Genomic DNA, 19,099 nt, shown 5'->3' on the forward strand with positions numbered 1-19,099 from the left:
AGAAGTCCAGACCACTGCTCATAAGCCTTTTAAAGCCTCATTTTAAACAGTGTTATTTTATGTCATTTTATTTTATTATAATTTCATTTTTGCTTCCATCAGTCTTCAGTTACTACAGGGTGACTGGCCTTGTAAGTAGATTTATCTTCCACAGACTTTGTTTTACAGCCTATAAAACTGTAAAACTGATGGGCACATCAGTGATCTGGGAGTGCGGTGAACCTATTTGCACAACCAGTTACTGCATGCTTATTGAAAACATATAAAGAGACTGGTGAGGGCAGTGAGGGACATTTTAGAAATAATGGTTTCTAGGAGTTTGCTTGCCTCGATAATTAAAATGAAATTTCATTCAAATATTTCTGACATACAAAATGGTTTCTTTTCTTCCTACCATGCTGTGTCTGTCTCTCTCACCCTCTCTTTCACTATGGGGCCATTCAGACTACCTTTTACCCCAGTTCAGAAACTGGATTAACCACAGGAAGTTCATACTGGCCCCGATTCTTCCACAAATGAAATTGAGGCTTCCACACCCGTTCAGGGGCAAATGAAAGCAGACTTTAAGCCATATCTTTTCAGAAAAACTGGGTCTGGCAAATATGAACTTTGCCCCAGTCATGATTGGGTCAAGTTCAGGGGAGGGATTAGGTCAGAGGGAGGGCAGAGAACGGAACAAGCCTCCCTCTTGCAGGCATCGTTTTCTCTCCCTTTTGTTTGTATTTTCATTTTTGACAGACTATGCGAATGCTTTTTGCTACAGGGTGATACATTTTGATAGAGTGTGTCTGCTTGTGCTACATTTCCCTTTCTGCTTGCTGCCAGCACGGCACCTCACTTTGCAAGAGGCATTATTATTATTATTATTATTATTATTATTATTATTATTATTATTTTGTGTAATATGTGAATGTTACGAATGCTTCCCTTTCAATTTGGCAAATTGATACAATATGTGAATGCTTTTGCTACATATGTATCTGTGTGCATTCTGGGGTCACAAGGAGGGAAAACAAAGGAAGAGGATGTAGAGATGTCATACTGAGGCAAGGAATTATTATTATTATTATTATTATTGTTGTTGTTGTTGTTGTTATGGGAATGTGATGGCATGGCATGGGGGCGAGGCAAGGGCTGTAGCATTGGGCTGGAAGCGAAGGGGAGACTGGAAGGCTGCAGAAACCCATGACTTTGGGGGAGTCACACTCTCTCAGCCTCAGGGGAAAGGCAATGGCAAATGTCCTCGGAACCAATGTTGCCAAGAAAACCCCAGGATGGGGTCATTTTAGGGTTGCCATAATGCGTATTGACCCAAATACACACAACACACACACACCTGGAAGTTTTTAAATTTCACAGAATATGCATACGCTGCCGCCACTTTTTGTTGAAAAAGAAGGGGGAAAAGCTCCCATTCCATTGGCCAATGGCTGTAGGATACATCACCTTTGACGAAAGTGGAAATGAATTTGATTGACAGCAAAGGAGCTTTCATTTTAAACCGCTATGGCAAATGTGAACTTCAAGAGGGCAAACTGCCCTGATCAAAGTAAAAGGTAGTGGGCATTTGTTTCCAGAGAGATTCGGGGGGGGGGGGGGGGGGGGGGTCCGGATCTGCCCAGTTCCATCCAGGGCAAATGCGTGAGTGGGAATGGGGCCTATATCAATATTTATGGCACTTTGAAAAGAGGAAGAAGATTAGCCCTTGCCCCAAGGAGCTTACATTCTAAAATGCAGTAGCGATTCACAGTAGAAGGAGTGTACAAGCAAAAGAAAAGTGCTATTTTCCCCATTACATTTATTTACAGTTTGCTTTCAGAGTTTGGTACAGAAGGGCCTGATAATTAGTATAGGGTTGTATATTCACTTACTAACACCTTAATGCCCATGCACACTCAGATGTCCAACCAGCTATCAGAGAGAACTGTAATTGTGCTACGGAAAATGATAATAATAAAAGTTACCCATGGCCCCAAAGTGCAGAGGAGTTTACTGGTTTACTGCACTGTTTTCTGTTCTTCCTGTCAGCTTCTGAGGTAGTGGGTAATTCTTCCTCATACAGTATCTTTGTCAGGACTTTCTGGTTTACTCATGTCCTCCAACTGGTTTACCTCATCTCTCCTCATACAGAGACATAATAAAATTTTCTACCTTTTGAAGTTGCCTGTTTCAGCTGTGAATGTTGTTTCATGTCGTGCTGTTTCCCTAATTAAGAAACAACACTTGCCTTAGTGTAAAGAGTGTACTTTTGTGTATAAGTTCCAGCAAAGTAGTTATCAAGCCTATTATCTTCTCCTTGCTTACCTCAGGCTGCCTCTGCACAACAGAAATAATGCAGTTTGACACTGCTTTAACTGGCTTGGTGCAATCCTATGGAATTCTGGGATTTGTAGTTTTGTGAGATATTTATTCTTATTTGTCTGATAGCTCTTGTGCCACAGCAAAATGCAAATCCCAAGATTTGACAGCACTGAGCCATGGCAGTTAAAGCGGTGTCCAGTGGCATTATTTCTGCAGTGCACATGCAGTTCTACATGCACTGTGAGTGATGTTTCCAGTTTTCCTGATTCTGCTTCCAGCTCCAACACCAACACTGCTGATATTACTCCTGAGACCTATACACAAATAAGTCACTGCTCTAGGCTGCCTTTTTTCCAGCTTGGAGGCATGCTTAAAACAACTTGTAGATACTTACAGGGTGGAGAACGTTCTCTGAAAATGTGTAATTCTGAGCCTTAGCGTTAGGAGGTGTAAGAGTGGCAGATTGCCAGTTTTAATGGAAGGGTGGTGGGGAATTCACCCCAGTTATCACAGAATTAGAAAAAAAATCACTAATTAAATTATGAGTAGGAGGAACCTCCTTCTGTATTTGACTTCCATATTTTGGTCTTCCTCTGTGTTATGTTCCATGCTCCCCTCCCTTCTACCACATCCTTTTTAATTACTGTATAAGGAAACTGTGTGTGCTGAAACCTGAGACTTCAAGGTAGCTGAGCCATGGGAACGCTGTGGCTGCAGGGAAGTACTTCTCTTTGTAGTCTCTTGTTAGCATCCTTTAATTGGGCAATGCATCTAAGTGTGAGCTTCACACACCCAGCTCTCAGCTGCTTCAAGGAGAGATGTTCAGGGAGGGGACCAAAGAGGTCAAAACAATCCCACCCAGGATGAAATTTATTCAGACACTCTTGAAGCTGGGGTTATGATATATTAATTGTTGCAGGAAATCATGGAGAGAAGGTAAAATCAGAGAGCACTACAACTACCTCCTTCCTTGATGAAAATTTGGGAAGTTGTGTTAACTGGCTTGGGCAGATGTAACAGAAATAAGATTTAAAGTCAAGGCATGTTCAATGTCCTTTGCTGCTTCTCTGGAAAGGTCTAATTAGATGGAGACTAGTATTAGAACAACTCTATTTTTCTGAGGAACTCAACAGAAAGGGAGGGAGAGAGGGAGGGAGGGGAAAGATCAGAACTTTGGAAAGAATATCAAAAGAATTTGTTGGGCTGTCAACAGTGGTGGTATTCTTTAGTGTCAAACCTTCTGCCCCCCTCCAGTTCCTACTCACAAAGGAGACAATTGAGACATAGTGAAATGCTGACAGGTGTCATTGGTTTAAAAATTGGGAGAAAGGTGCAACCTAATTTATACACTGATCTTGCCCTCAATAAAATCCAGTGAATAAAAGGAAGTGCTATAATTCCTCTTTACTCTTGGGATAATCGTGGGATATTTGCGATATTGTGTGATAATCTTTGCCAAATTGTGTGATATTGAAGGGAGCATCCCGTTATGTTCCCATCTTTTCCCCCAGTATGATAAATTCCTTATGGTATTTTATGCAGGGTTTTTAAAAATTCAATCTTGTTCACTTTTTAAAAAACTGACTATTGACCAAACCAAATGCATATATGTAGTCCAAAACTGGAGTATGCCAGGTTGAGAAAGGCTGGAGGAGGCCATTGCCGATGAAAGTGCTTATCTCAGTAAAGTAGTTGAGCTTTGATGACAGTTCTGTACATATTTAATGTAAAACAAAGTTACTGTGAATTCAGGCTTACTTCAGACCAACAACCCTACTTAGTGAGATTAGTTCAGCAATGGAACCAATTGCATAGAGAGGTGGTGGGATCTCCTTCCCTGGACATTTTCAAAAAGAGGCTGGACAGTGACTTGCTGGAGATGCGCTAGCTGGAGATTCTGCACTGAGCAAGGTGTTGAATCTGATGGCCCATGAAGCCCCTTCCAGCTCTATGATTCTGTGATCACATCCTGTTTTTCAGTTGCACTAGAGGCTATCGTCTTTTTTATCTTCTTGATACTGCAAAATAATGCTACTATGCTCTGCTCTCATTGAAATTTCATTTCATTTTGTCTTTTGTCGTCCCTGAAATGAAATGTGTTTTGCTTTTCTCATACATGTGTGCTTCCTTCTAGTCTATAGCTGAGCACCTTAATAATGACTGGGTTGGTGAAATTGTGCCTGTGCTCCTACACCTCCACAGCCAATTTGTTGCAGTGTTGCCAGGAGGGGGAAAACTGGAATTTTTGAGATGGAATCATGAAGAAAGCTGAATTTTGTTGTGTTACTAAAGCATCTCCTTCAGTTAAAAAAATCCCAGCAGGTGAAATTAGTGGATTGTCTACCATCACTTGAATGGGTAGTACATGGAAGTAGTATTATAAAGTCAACATGATAAGTTTTATAAAAGAAAACAGACTAAAAGGGAACATGGTAATGAAACAAGAGTCTGGCTAGGAAGGTTAAAAGTATGACATTTCAAAAACTACCATTTGTGGAAAGGTTTATAGACTTTTCCCCAAGCCTTTGGAAACTTGGAGAAGCTCATGTGTAGCAGAACTGCAAGCACTCAGACTAAGAGATTGTCACCAATTGCTGGGCTGCCCTTTTACTTCATTGTACTTTCATTTGCATCTGACTCAACTGAGGACAAACTGACCTGGACAGCAACATAACAATTTAAACACCTTGAGCATCTCAGAGAGAATGGCTGTGTTAGGTCAGCATGGCATTCTTAATGGCCACTTTGAGAAGATGGATCCCTTTGAGGTTGAACAGAAATCAACATGGCTGTGAGCTTGTTGTTTTCAAGGTGACTAGGAATGAACGGAGGAGAAGTGGAACTGATAAGACAAGTGTTCTCCTATCCTGCAGGATCTCTCTCTCTCTATACATATACATATACATATATATATATATATATATATATATATATATATCAAACCAGATCAAGTTATTTAGAGGGAAAAGTGGTGGGTGTGGGTGTGGGTGTGGGTGTTTGCATGTTTGTACTCAGGGTTGGAGAAACTTCGGTCCTACTGATGTTTTGGAATTGGACTCCCAGAAGTGTGAGCAATGATAAAGTATTTATAGATTTGAAGTCGAAGGCTTTCATGGCCAGCATCCATAGATTTTTGTGGGTTTTTCAGGCTATGTGGCCATGTTCTAGAAGAGTTTCTTCCTGATGTTTCACCAGCATCTGTGGCTGGCATTTTCAGAGAAACAGGAAGAAACTCTTCTAGAACATGGCAACATAGCCGGAAAAACCCACAAAAACTAATTTATAGATTCATAGCATGGTAGAGTTTGAGGGGGCCACAAAAGCCATGTAGTCCAACTTCCTGTCGTGCAGAAATATACAACCACAGCACTCTTGGAATATGCCCATCCAATCTCTGTTTAAAGATCTCCAAAGAAGGAGAGTATACACATACTCACTCACTCACTCACTCACTCACTCACTCACTCACTCACTCACTCACACCCTGAAGCAGTTTATTCCACTGCTGAACAGTTCTTGCAATAAAGATGTTCTTCCTGATGTTTAAGCAGAATATCTTTTCTTTTTATTTGAACCCAAATTACAAGAAAGTTGTAGACGTTCTCATGTAAAATACCTGGAGAACAAAGGTTTCCCAGCTCCTCATGTACCTACACCTATTGAGAGCTGTTTTAACTAACTGGATCTGGAATGCAACCTGTTGAACTTATAATTTCAGAAATTTAGGAGGCAGAAATAAATTTGCAAACACTAGAAATATAGGTCCAAAACACACTGCAGAATCAGTCTAGTTTCAGACCCCTTTAACTGGCTCAGTGCTAGACAATCCTGGGATTTGTAGTTTGTTGTGGCATCACAGCACTCTGACAGAGAAGGCTAAAAATCTCACAAAACTAGAGTTCCCAGAATTCCCTAGCATTGGACCAAGGCAGTTAAATTAGTCTAAAAGTAGATTGTTTTTGCAGTGTATTTTGAACCATAGAGATAAAAGGGATTGGAAGATCCATTTAGTCCAGTCCCCTGCTGTGCAGGAATACAAACCTAAGGTAATCCTGAGAGATGGCCATTCAAACAAAAAGCTTTTCCCCCCAATATTATTGTTTTGATTTTTAGGCATTTTATATCACATTTCATCCATATTCCCAAGATGGTTTTGAATAAAGAGTAAAACAATGTAAATTTAGATGATACTATAAACTAAAAGCCACAGAACCATAAAATATCATTAAAAAAACAGCCCTCAGGTTTGAAATTGTACCTGAGAAGCTCAGAAAAATGAAAAAGGTATTTTCCTAATGTCAGGTGGACATTTCTGGGGAGGACAATCCACAACTAGGGGGTTACCATCAAGAAAAACCACTGTCTGGTAACCACTGGCCACACCTCAGATGGAGGAGCTGGACCCCAGCATCGTTTCCAAAGGCATTGGCAGGCAGTTTTGCCTGGTGTTGATATAGCTCACCAAAGCTTTCAGAAGGAATTTGTTTGCTTGCTGGAAAGCAAAGCTTCTCCTTTCCCCGAAGCAAAAGTAGAAATAGATTTTCAAATGGGTTTTGGAACTTGGTCATGCTCCAGTGACCCTTATGTTTCAGAGCGTCATCTCTGTTGAAGAATAAATCCAGAAGTTGCTAATCTTGTAAAAGTGAGGAAGTGAAAGGTTATTCAAGGCACAATGATACATGTCTTACATTTGACAATTCCTGCCCTTGTTGGCTTGCCTTTTGCCCTCTTTGCCACATGTTCCACATTTATTTTCCTGAAATAGATCTAGTGTGTGTGTTTGTTTACTGTCACAAAACTCTAGGACCTGATCTTGCAAGGGTGATGCATGAATTCTCACAAGGCCCTTGGGGGGGGAGCCTGGGCAAGACAGAGTAGGACACACATGAGTTTAGTTCATCATTCGATTTGTTTTTGAAGAGCAGGTGAATTATTACGGTTTGTGTTACAGCAAAAAATTTTTGCTGCCTAGGCAAACTGCTTTGCCCTCTGTTTTTGAAGCAGCTGAATCTTAAGAAGTCTGAGGAAGGAGTATGGCTTGCTGAATGTTGGCTGATACTCTGGCCTCTTCACCCCTTTCATAAAACCACTCACCACATTTGCTGCTTTTGCAATTTAATTCTGAAACTTGGGAAGACAAACAAGAAGAATCATTGACACATGAACAGTGCAAGACTCACGTGCTGGGTTTTGTCTCTGAATTTCATTCTACCAGTACAACAGTACAATCTGCAGACATTGTTTGTGAGTGTCACACAACAAGCAGGCTGAAGTTTTATGTGACTTCTGTTAGGTGCTACTTCTCAGAACCTACCAATATCAATAAGGAAGGTTGTCATATTTGACGATTTCTTCTGTCTAAATTCTCAAAAGTGAAGTCATTTCCTCATCATGAAAGAAGAGCATCATCTTGAAAGGACACAAATTTGCTGGGGCTAGACCGAAGCCGGGGGGCCGAAGCTGGGGGTGGAGCCGCATGCCGGGGGCGGAGCTTCCACCCCCAGGGGCGGAGCTTCCACCCCCAAGGGCCATGCCACCTCCTCTTTGCCGGCCCCTGACGGGGCCCCAGGCCCTGTCAGAGGCCAGGAAAGAGCTGGCGGGGACCGGCAGCGCTGGAGGCCTCCCCGTCTTTGCTGGCCCCTGACGCCAGGGCCCCGCTGCTGCCATCGGAGCGCTCCTGGAGGGCCCCTGGTACGGCAACTGGCCTCCCAGCGGCCCCCTGCGGCCGCTGGAACCCTCTTGGAGGGACCCTGCGACGGCAGCGGGCCTCCCAGGGGCCCGCTGCCGCCGTTGGAGCCCTCCTGGAGGACCCCGGTGAAAGCAACTGGCCTCCCAGGGGCCCGCTGCCATCGCAGGCGCCCTTACGGAGGGCCCCAGCGAAGGCAACGGGCCTCCCAGAGGCCCGTTGCGGCTGCTGGAGCCCCGTTTCGAGGCTCCGGAGGATGCAGCGGGCCTCCCAGAGACCTGTTGCGGCTGCTGGAGCCCCGTTTCGGGGCTCCAGAGGCCGCAGCGGGCCTTGTAATGGGCGCCGCCATTTTTCCCTTCAAAATGGCAGCGAAATCTCGCGCGACCTTTTTGGTTGCATGAGACTTCGCCGCCATTTTGAAGGGCAAAATGGAGGCTGAAGCCGCCGAAATCAGCGGCGATTTCAGCGGCGGGAGGGGCCGGGGGTCGGCGGAAAGGAGCCCGTGGGCCAGATCCGGCCCGCGGGCCGGAGGTTGCCGACCCCTGGGCTAGACAGTGGGGAGCTGGATCAAGTTCATTGACAGCTCCACCTTCTTAATATAGGGCAGAAATCTCAGCAGCACTCTCAAAATCACAGTACTTGGGGGAGGAATTCTTTTGTTAGTTTTCTGTTAGCAAGAGAACAGTTTTTGAAAGAGCTCTGTCGGAGCTTGATGGTAGTTACCTGCTATAGCATTTGCCTCTCTTCTTTCATCTTACCAGAACCTACCTTCTATTCTTCTTTCTTGATCTAGTCCCATTCAATGTGACTTTATATTTGTTATTTCTTCTGAAGGGATAATGGGTTGGTCTCTCAAGGTTATTTTAATGAGTTGGTCCCTCGGGGTTATTTTAATAGTAATTGTATTAGTTTTCAATCGTTTTTAAGGTGCGGTTTGGATTTGATTCCAACTTTGTGTTGTTTAGTGTGTTCTCTTCTGTTTCTTATAAACATTTTTTTCTAGTGTCTGTCTACATTGCACACATGTTAGATTATCTAAGGGCCGATACAAATGGGCACTTTGTAGCGTGGCGGCAGCGATACTAGGGTTAGGGACTGCACACCAACTGCATGGTCCCTAACCCTAGTAGGGACTGGGGATGTAGTAATGGAAGTGTTCCGTGTACACTGGTACTGCTATTGCAACATAAGCACTGCGCAGCGTCTGCATGGCACCGCACATCTCTTACGTTGCGAGTGTGCCAGTGGCGCACTCCGGCACCATAAAAAGAACCCAGAAATACCGGGTTCTTTTTACTCCAGAGGGAAGCCGCGCAGTTTGGTGGCTGCAGCTTCCCTCCAGAAGGAAATAGGGTGCTGGCAGGCCACCCCTTTGGGGTGGTCTGTACCGTGCCTAAGTCTTAGGGCACAAACAACGCACACAGAGAATACTGTGTTGCACAAAAACTTTGAACATATTAAAGTAAACATTCATGGTGTCTAGAAAAATAAAAGAAACAAAAAATATCCTGAAATTATCTGTCTACAGTCTGCTAGTATTAGTCACCAAGTTTCATGCAGAAAGAGATCACTAACCATATTTCCCAACCAGCAAATGGATGAAAGGGGAGAGTATGTCCAATGAGTGGTATACACCATAAGGCTGAATCACTTTTTGTTACTTACAAATGCTTTAAATGTACCATTCTCTAGACCAGTGATGATTAAAGGACTGCCAACTTTTTTTTTTACTATCTCATGTTACTGTGTTTTTCAGAAGAGTTTTTTCTGAAGAAATTAGTAGATGTTAATATTTAACCTGTTGATTTCTCCATTTCAAGTTGCTGTTAAAGCCACAGGGGAGGATAGGGCATTCCTCCCCCCCTGCTCAAGTGATAATGTTCCCACGTGATGCCACAGCCAGAAAAATAGAACAAGCTCTCCAGCCTTTGTTCTTCCTGATGTTTTGGACATCTGCTTGCACTTCTGCTTGACCACTGGTAATATTGATTAGGGCTTTAGGGAGCTGATCTAAAACAAATAGAGGACCAGAGGTTGGGACCCACTACTCTAGAGAGCACTGAGGTAGGCTCCTTTGCCCTTTCTGCTAGTCCATCTGAGATTATCCTTTACCTAAACTCTAATCTGGAAGGATTGCTCCACTCCAAACCTATTGAAGTGAGCAGGGAGTGCATTTGTTTAGCCAGCCTTTTATTTTGCTGACTCAATTAATGATGCTAATGAGTCATATACTAGGAATAAGAGCCTGAAGGTCAACTCCCTCAAAAGTGACTCATCTATAAAGAGTCCAAAGCAGGTTTTAAGGATGCAATCGATTCTTAGTTTTTCATTTCTTTTGATTAATATCTTTGTGGAGAGAGAGCCTCCAGCAAAGGCACCTGTTGTTTGTTGAATGCAATTTCTAATGAGCTGACCATGTCAATGCAGGGTGTAACACACACACTTCATTATGGAGTAGCTATAACTCATTTTACTCCAGTGACAGAACCATGAGACTGAATATCTAGAAAGTATGACATTCAGTTCATGCTTCTTGCCAGAGGAAATCAACATGTTCCCAATATTTATATAAAATACATACTGGACTTATTTTCTTTTCAGTATTTTTCTGTTAAATAAACTAATGAACTTGCTATTGGAAAATGAAGATTATATGTCTGTATAACCAATATTCTTTCCATTCATTTTACAAAAACAAATACGTGTTTTAAATCAAGGAAAAATGTACCATAAAGATTTCTACCTATACCAAATAATCACATGCAAAGCTAAGAAAGAGGCTAGCATATATAATTGCTTGTACATCTCAATCTGATACCCTTTCAGAGCTGGGATTTTACATTCACCAAAGCTCTATCACTAGAGTTGTTGTCTGCATTGTCAATGTATACTTTGCACATTTCTAACGTCAAGGCCAGCAAGTTGTCTGATACTATTTCAGGACATGCCAGAAATACAAAACCAATCAGTTAAATGGGGTTTTCAGGCACATTAGAAGAATTTGTTCCAACTTAATATTTGTGAATTAACTGAAGAATATCAAAAATAGAGCCAGGATAGCATAGTAGTTTGACCATTGGACTATGACTGGACACCAAGGCGTGAATCCTGGCTCAGCCATGGAATCCCTCTGGATGACCTTAGGCAAGTCACACTCTCTCAGCCTCAGAGAATGCCAGTGGCAAACCCCTCTGAAGAAACTTGCCAAGAAAACCCCATGATAGGTTCATCTTAGAGTTGCCATAAGTTGGAAACAACTTGAAGGCACACAGCAACAAAAATAAACCAACAATAGGGGACTAGGAATTTTAACTTCAGTGGGACAGCTAAATATATTACATTTCAACATGAGCAGGACAGATATAGATATTACAGAGCCCAATGTACCATGTTGTTTTTGGAATCTCTGAATGTAAAACTATTTGAAAACACCAAAATTCTGGACCATTCCAACAACTATCAGGTCAGAATACACAGGGAAGCCATTGAAATCCAGAAACACCTGGACAACTTCAACATGAAAGAAGAAACCCTTAAAGTGAAAAAAAGTTTGGCTATCAGTCCTGAAAAATAGCAAAATCAGGACTCAGCAAATGCAAATGAGAAACCAATCAGGGTCAGGGGCTTTCCCAGCAGACAGTGATCACCAATTAGCACACACTAACCCTCTTTTGCATATCCTCCCACCCTGAGGCCCTGCCATCAGCAATAGAACAATATACAGATTAACGTGGAGATCTCTCCTCCCTACCCAGGGTCACACAATGTGTGTGTGTGTACCCAGGTCTCTTCCATGTCAGCTTTCTCTGAAGATGCCAGCCACAGATACTGGCAAAATGTCACGAATAAACTCTTAGAACATGGCCACAGCCTGAAAAAGCCACACACAAAAAAAAACCCTAATTTGTCATATGTTATAAAGGTGGCTTAAGGACTCTGTTGGAATGGAAAGGTAGGACAGAGGTATCTGGGGGGCACAATTATCCATGTTTAGGTTGAAATGATATTTTCTGCAATGGTGGGGCTCTGAGGGCCACAATGGAGGCTTGGAAGGGTACACAGTTACCACTCCTATTCTGAACTTATTACATAAGCTGTGTGCCCTTTGTTGGTGGATAACAATAAGTCCATCACAGTGGGATGGCTTTAACATGCCTTGAAGGCTCAGTATAGTATAGGCTATTAGTAAAAATCATAAATATAGTTATTGTGGCACCAGCAGGGGATTCTGCTTTTTGGTTTATGGTTTTAGTTTAATTTAATTTGGGGTATGTTTGTTTTGTCTTTTAGTCCCTCCAGTGGTGGAGCCAGTATTCCAGGATATTCGCCAAGCTGTGGGACGCAGTGTCACCCTTCGCTGCACCATGTTAAAGGGAAGCCCAATGAAAGTTGCTACAGCTGTCTGGCGATTTAATGGGAGTCTGCTTGCAGTTCCTCCAACAGAGCAGCAGGACTACTCTGAGTATAAGGTGGACAGTGTGAGCCGGGAGACCAGTGGCAGCTATGAATGTAGTATCTCCAATGATGTTGGGGTGGCAACTTGCCTCTTCCAGGTATCTGGTAAGTCCTTCAAAAATCTTACTTTTTCTTGCTCTGTTTTCTTTTCCAAGGATTATTTGGCTAGGTAATAATTGGTAAACTAATAATGTTAGACCCAGAGTATTAATGAGTGGAACTCTGTCCACAGGAATCTCCTGCAGTTGGAAAAGGGACAGTTTTTCTCAATCATCTGATTCCCCCCCCCCATGTCCCCAGGTAGCTGCAAAAAGACTTAAGTGAACAGGAAGAAAATGATAGGGACCCAATGTACCTTTTTGTGAAATCACTGGAGATGGTATCTTCCATCTTGGGAATCAATTAATTTAAAGAAATTGATATTGTGCCAGATAATTTTTATTGTCTGTTTTGATTTTATTTCTAAATTTGTTATATAACTTGACTTTACAGTCAATACAAGTTGAATAAGCAACAATTAGTCTCCAAGGTGGCTCTGAATCTCTGGCATACACAAAAAATTAAGTCAATAAAAATAATAAGAAATGCGGTCTCAGAAGTAAACATCAATATTACCATTCTAAGTTAATAAAAATAAACATTGAATCATTTCCATTTAATTATAGAAGAGAAGAATGGTTGGGGCTTGTAATTGGAGTCATATGAGGTAGCATGGAAAAGACTGGCATTTGAGAGAGGAATGCTAGTGGGCTGTATTGATGCTGTTGTTTTTTTCCTGGTTGCATGGTTGTTGTGGCTTTTTACTGTATACCTCCTGGCAAAAGAGAAGAGAATTAAACTTATGAAGTCTGCTAATGGAAATATTTCACTACAGAAACATTCCTTTTGGGGAGGAATTGGAATGCATACTGAACATTTCTAATCATTTGGCTATTATTTTGTTTTCCATATTTGTTGGAAGATTTTTTTGTTAGAATTTAAATAGATTCTGCCTCCAAGTTGTTTTTGTGTGTCTTCAGGTTGTTTCCAACCAATGGCAACCCTAAGACAAACCCATTACAAAGTTTTCTAGGGCTGAGAATATTGACTTGCCCAAGGTCACCCAATGAATTTCCATGATCAAGCAGGGAATCGAACCCCGGTCTCCAGTTCTAATCCAGTGCTCAAACCACTACACCATGCTGGCTTTCTCTGCTTCCATAGCTTGAGGCATCTGTTCTTGCTGATTTATTTTTTCCAAGTGCTTTAGGAACAGTGCCCTCTTCATTTTCTAAAACTGAAGGTTCTTCATGAATAGGTTCTGTTTGGTCAGATGTTGCCTTCATTATTGAAAATTATGGCTTGGAACAGAAACTATGCAGCTATGTCTGTTTCCATTGTTTGCACTTGAACCTTACATAATAAGCAGTTTTTAGCATAACCAACTACAAACTCCACATCAAGTTAGAATTACTAAATTCAAACTTTCCTGAGCATATTTATTCAGATTATCCTTACAATAAGGATTAAAATCCTTTTAATCTACACAGTCTGAAGTTACTGAATTCCATTATTCACAGTTCTTACAAGTGATTTGATGTTTTGTTTGTTTGTTTCTGCTTCCTCCTTTGCTTTTATAGACAGTTTCTGCAACTTTTCAGACATTTTATAAACTGAAAATTCACTCCTATTCAGTTGACAAAAGGTCCAGACCTTCCCAACCCAGAATACCCAGATGTGTTGGAGTACAATATCCATAATCCTAGTCAGCAATGTAATTGGCTGTGATGACAAAGGATGGTAGGAACTGTAGTCCAACATATCTAGAAGGCATTTGGTGAGGACAGCTACTTTAATATATTCATAGAATCATAAAGTTGGAAAAAATCACAAGGGCCAGCCAGTCCAACCTCCTACCATGCAGAAACATACAATCAAGGCATCCCCAACTAATAGCCATCCAGCCTCTGTTTAAAAACCTCCAAATGAGATGCCACCACACTCCAAGGGAGTCTGTTCCACTGTTGAACAGGTCTTACTGTCAGAAATTTGCTCCTAATATTTAGGTAGAATCCCTTTTTCTGTAACTTGAATCCATTGTTCCTATTTCTGGAGCAGCAGAAAACAAGCTTGCCCCCATCTTCAATATGACACCCCTTCAAATACATTAACAGGGCTATCATACCACATCTTAACCTTCTCTTCTCCAGACTAAACATTCCCATCTCCCTAGGTCTCTCCTCATAGGGCATGGTTTCCAGGCCCTTCACCATTTTAGTTGCCCTCCTTTTGACATGCTCCAGCTTCTCAACATCCTTTTTGAATTGTGGTGCCCAGAACTGGACACAATATTCCAGGTGAGGCCTAACCAAAGCAAAATAGAGCACTATTATTTCCCTTGATCTAGACACTATACTTTTGTTGATGCGGCCTAGCATCACATTGACCTTTTTAGCTGCTGCATCACAGTGTTGACTCATGTTCAACTTGAGGTCTCCTAGGACTCCTAGATGCAATTCACATGTAGTCTTGTTAAGCCAGCTGTCCCCCCCTCCTATAGCTATGCATTTCATTCCATTAGTTATATCACATCATAGTGTTCACATATAACAGTAAGCAGGTGTTCCCAAAATAATGGATTACCAATATCAAGTATTATGCTGATGTATGTTGCCCAACCACTCTCATCTGACCCTTCTTGAAAGCAAAAGTGGCTAAATAAACTATACTTCCATCCATGGTTTATGACTCTGGCTTGTCTGGAGAAACACAAGTCAGACTTCTTTGCATATTAAAACCATGGATTGGAAGCACTGTTGTTTCTTTAGGTACTCCTGCTTGCAAGAAAAGCCAAGCAGGAACGACTGAGCAGCATGCACCAACACACTGGCTTGTTCACAGTAGTGCTGGCTCTAAAGAATTTGTGATTCATGATGTGCAAACATGACTGTTATCTTCCAGTCTAAATATTTTGTCATATTTAGTCGCTGTCTTCAGAGACATGTATATCTGCCTATATATAGACAAATGCGCACATTTAAAAACAGCATTAGACCTGTGTATTCCATCTCTTACATTATGAGTGCAAGATTCTACTTGCTTTTTAAATAATAGTACTGAATTTCATGTATATAGAGACATATTCTAGGTACATGCTTTTGGTGATTTTTTTAAAAGTATATTTTTAACCCAATAGACCATACAAAAGGAGCCATGCATTTAGATAGTTCTTATTACACTAGAACAGTGGTGGCAAATCTTTTTTGGAAGGTGAGCCATAAATCAGGTCCAAATGGTACGTGTCCCTGAAATGCAATCTGTTGAGTAGATGCAGCTGCATAAATAGCAAAGTGATTTTGCCACTCTGCTGTTGAGCTGAAGAACAGGCAGCTATGTAACTCTGGACATGGAGCCAATAATATGTGTTTGGCTTACAGGCCCTTCTGTCTAAGAGCACCAGAAATGCATGTTACTTGTGTGAATTGTGTGAATGCATGTTACTTATGTGAATCACTGCCTCGAATCCCTATACTGGGAGAAAAGTGGGATATAAGAAAATATAATAATAATAATAATAATAATAATAATAATAATAATGAATTATGGCACCTGTGCTGAAGATTGGCCACAAGTGCATGAGACATTCCAGAATCCAATAGGCAAGAGGAGCAATTCTGGTTAAAGCTTTGGATTATAAATTAGTTACTGTATAGATTCTATAGATATATCTACTTATATAAGTAGATTCATACTTTAAATAAAGGCTAGGAAGTTTATCACATGGAGGCTTAACGTCATTAAAACATTGCTAAATTGTCCTTAAAGTGCAATGTTGTGATTGCCAGTCGTGTTTGTCCCCATGATTAAATTGTCATGCGGACATCCCCTTGCCTCTCCCATCATTAAAGCATCATTTCTCCAATAACAAAGTTACTGTTATTGGAGAAATGACTGCTCTGTGAATGCTTTAAAGACGAGAGAGGTGAGGGGATGACGATTTAATCACGGGGGACAAGTGCGACTGGTGATCACACCATCTTGCTTTAGGGACGATTTAGCAATGTTTTAATGACTGTAAGCCTCCGTTTGATAACCTCCTAGGTGCCACTATTTGTATCCTAATAAGCACTTCATTACATTGGAAATGAAGATCAATATGTTTCAAGATGAGATAGACACTGGGGAGTCCATTCTATCTTTAGCGTTCCAAAGTTTCGCCACTGCATCTCCCCCTATGTTTATAGAGATGCATCTCTCCCCAAATGGTACAGTGTGAGAAACATACAGTGGACAGGCCTTGAAACAGGTTGTTTGGGGCAGGGGTTGTACTGTAGTTCCCCAAATCTCCCAATAAGCCACTACTTGTAAGTTCCTCTGTCGCATAAGAAAGTTTTTAAATCAGCCCTCATTTTAAAATCAGCCAACTTCTGAGTTTTACTTGTGCACCGAGAAAAGTATATGGATGTGGAAATTGCAAGGAAAGTATCTTTCCTTCAGCAACAAGAAGCACCACTTTTGTGTTCCTCTTCATTGAAGCATCTTTCTTCTTTTCCAGCTGTTTGTTTTCCCAACTAAAGTTCTTAGCTGCAAGTTTCTTAAAGAAATTAAAATACTAAGCTAAAATGAGTAGTACATCCCAGGCAAATTTCTTATGATTAGGTACTACAATTTCCTCGTCTGTCACTATTACGAACAGAAGAAGAGACAAATAGAAGAAAGACTGAAGTTGCTTCAGTTGTTGATCTGGATATAATCCCAACTTCAGAGCTTCAGGCTTGGTACTGAGCAATTTGATATTGTTTTGTTAGGCTGTCTGGATTTCTTTGTCAACAGTGCCAGAGTTTACTAGAAATCTGAAGGCAATAACATGAATTACAGTGATTCAAATGTTTACAAAAGCAGGTGGGGGGGGGGAGAGACTCAGCAGGGGTTGGAGAAGGTGTTTTGTTTGTTTGTTTGTTTGTCTGTTTTTATTTGGACTCCCAAGATTCTGGGAGTTAGGTACCCAAAAAGTCACTTTTCCTAGCTTTGTACTCAATATGATCTCTATACATCAACATATGTGATGTTGTGGAATATTTGATTGGTTGTGGGCAACTCATTTTGTAACACGATTCCTTCTATTTTCCCTTCCCTTCTTACCCCAATCTCCTGACTTTTTACTTCTCAGGTAAAGCTTACAACCCAGAGTTTTACTATGATACCCCTAACCCCACCAGGAAGCAATCCAAGAACTACTCTTATATCTTACAGTGGACACAGAAGGAGCCTGGTGCTGTTGATCCCATTCTTAGCTACCGTCTAGATGTTCGTCAGGTAAGACCAACACTCTGCTCAGTACCTTAAGTCCCAGAATACAGCCTTCGGACTATGAGACTGCTGTGTTAAAAATGAAATGTTTATACGTATTCTATTTAAACTGAAATCACATCAACCTCCCCTAGGAGGATGGGAGCTGCTATTTGCAAAACAGGCCAGAACTGAGAGCATGGCCCTTCTTTTGCCATCTTAAAGAGCTAAGGAACCAGTTGCATGGTCTGGCCCTCATTTTAAAGTCTGATGTTGTAAATGATTGAGAGCAAAGAAAGCCTCCCCTTGGAATTATCATGCTCAGCTTTCTGAACAAGGCTGTAATAGGAATGAAAGGCTGTAGTCATTAGTAGGTATTGTCGATTTTATATAAACCAACAATTCAGATGAGTGGAATTTCAGACTTTTCACTTTTAACAAATAAGGGTCATAAATTGGAAAGCTCTTCTGGCCAGTACTGAGGGGGGAAGTCATAGCCTGTTGATGATGCAGAAATATTTCATCAAGTTGTCATAATAATACTGGAATATTATTAAACTCAGTTGGAGAAAGGTATGGAACAAAAGAACTACTTGGCATGGCAATCATAAAGGATACAGTTAGCAGGAAAAATGGTGCTAGATATGCCAAGATATTTTCTACCATTTATAGAAGGATTTGTATGTTTATTAAGAATATGGAGTTGTGAAACAGATACAGAACCAGGAACCCCAAAGCCCTCAGCTTTAATTTCTTCACTTCAATTAACGTTTGTGGATTTAAGCTGTTTCCTAGTCATATAAACCAGTGGGATTAATTTGGGTAAAACTGGGTTTACGTGCCTTGTGCAATGGGTTTTGTACATTATTTTGTAAACTGGATTTTATATTTGCAACAAAAGGCAGCCTGGTCATCCCTTCTGACTAGAAAACAGATGGAAACTAACAAGATTTTGCAGATGTCAGGAATTTGTTTCTGTTTCCTTACAATGGTAATGCTTCCAGTCTAGCTTACTGCCTTTTTTTCATCAGGATAGTCCTTGCAAAAATACAAAAACTGTGATGAGAACAGGGATTTGGAGTTATTTCCAATGCTGTGTCCTTCCATTCATGAATTGTCAGCACATCCTCTGAGAAAGTGAAGTACAAACAACTTGTGATTTAATTTAAAAATGCATTTACTTAGAAAACTAAGAACAAAGGAAGGATGAAGAGAATGGGATGAAAAATATTACAGATACACCAAGATATAGTAAATATACAAAGTATAGCCACCAACGGGTGCAGCCAATGGGCAGTCTCTTCAAATCATACCTATAATCATGCCTGATGTTTCAAAAGTCAGACACTTACTGGACAATATTACTTACTGAATAATGATTTTTAAAGA

The 19,099-nt window shown here is 41.1% G+C and overlaps 1 protein-coding gene across 2 annotated transcripts in view; it reads left to right on the top strand.

Annotated features, from left to right (window-relative positions):
- MDGA1 (MAM domain containing glycosylphosphatidylinositol anchor 1) overlaps positions 1-19,099 on the top strand; it is a 410,329-nt gene that overhangs the window by 247,282 nt on the left and 143,948 nt on the right. For both annotated transcript variants that reach the window (XM_042445010.1, XM_042445011.1), the window contains exons 9-10: positions 12,278-12,547; positions 17,592-17,737. In XM_042445010.1, the coding sequence (XP_042300944.1) occupies positions 12,278-12,547; positions 17,592-17,737 (416 nt within the window). The remainder of the gene's footprint in view (positions 1-12,277; positions 12,548-17,591; positions 17,738-19,099) is intronic.

The sequence above is a fragment of the Sceloporus undulatus genome, chromosome 1 (genome assembly GCF_019175285.1).
Source record: "Sceloporus undulatus isolate JIND9_A2432 ecotype Alabama chromosome 1, SceUnd_v1.1, whole genome shotgun sequence".
Taxonomy (NCBI): domain Eukaryota; kingdom Metazoa; phylum Chordata; class Lepidosauria; order Squamata; family Phrynosomatidae; genus Sceloporus; species Sceloporus undulatus.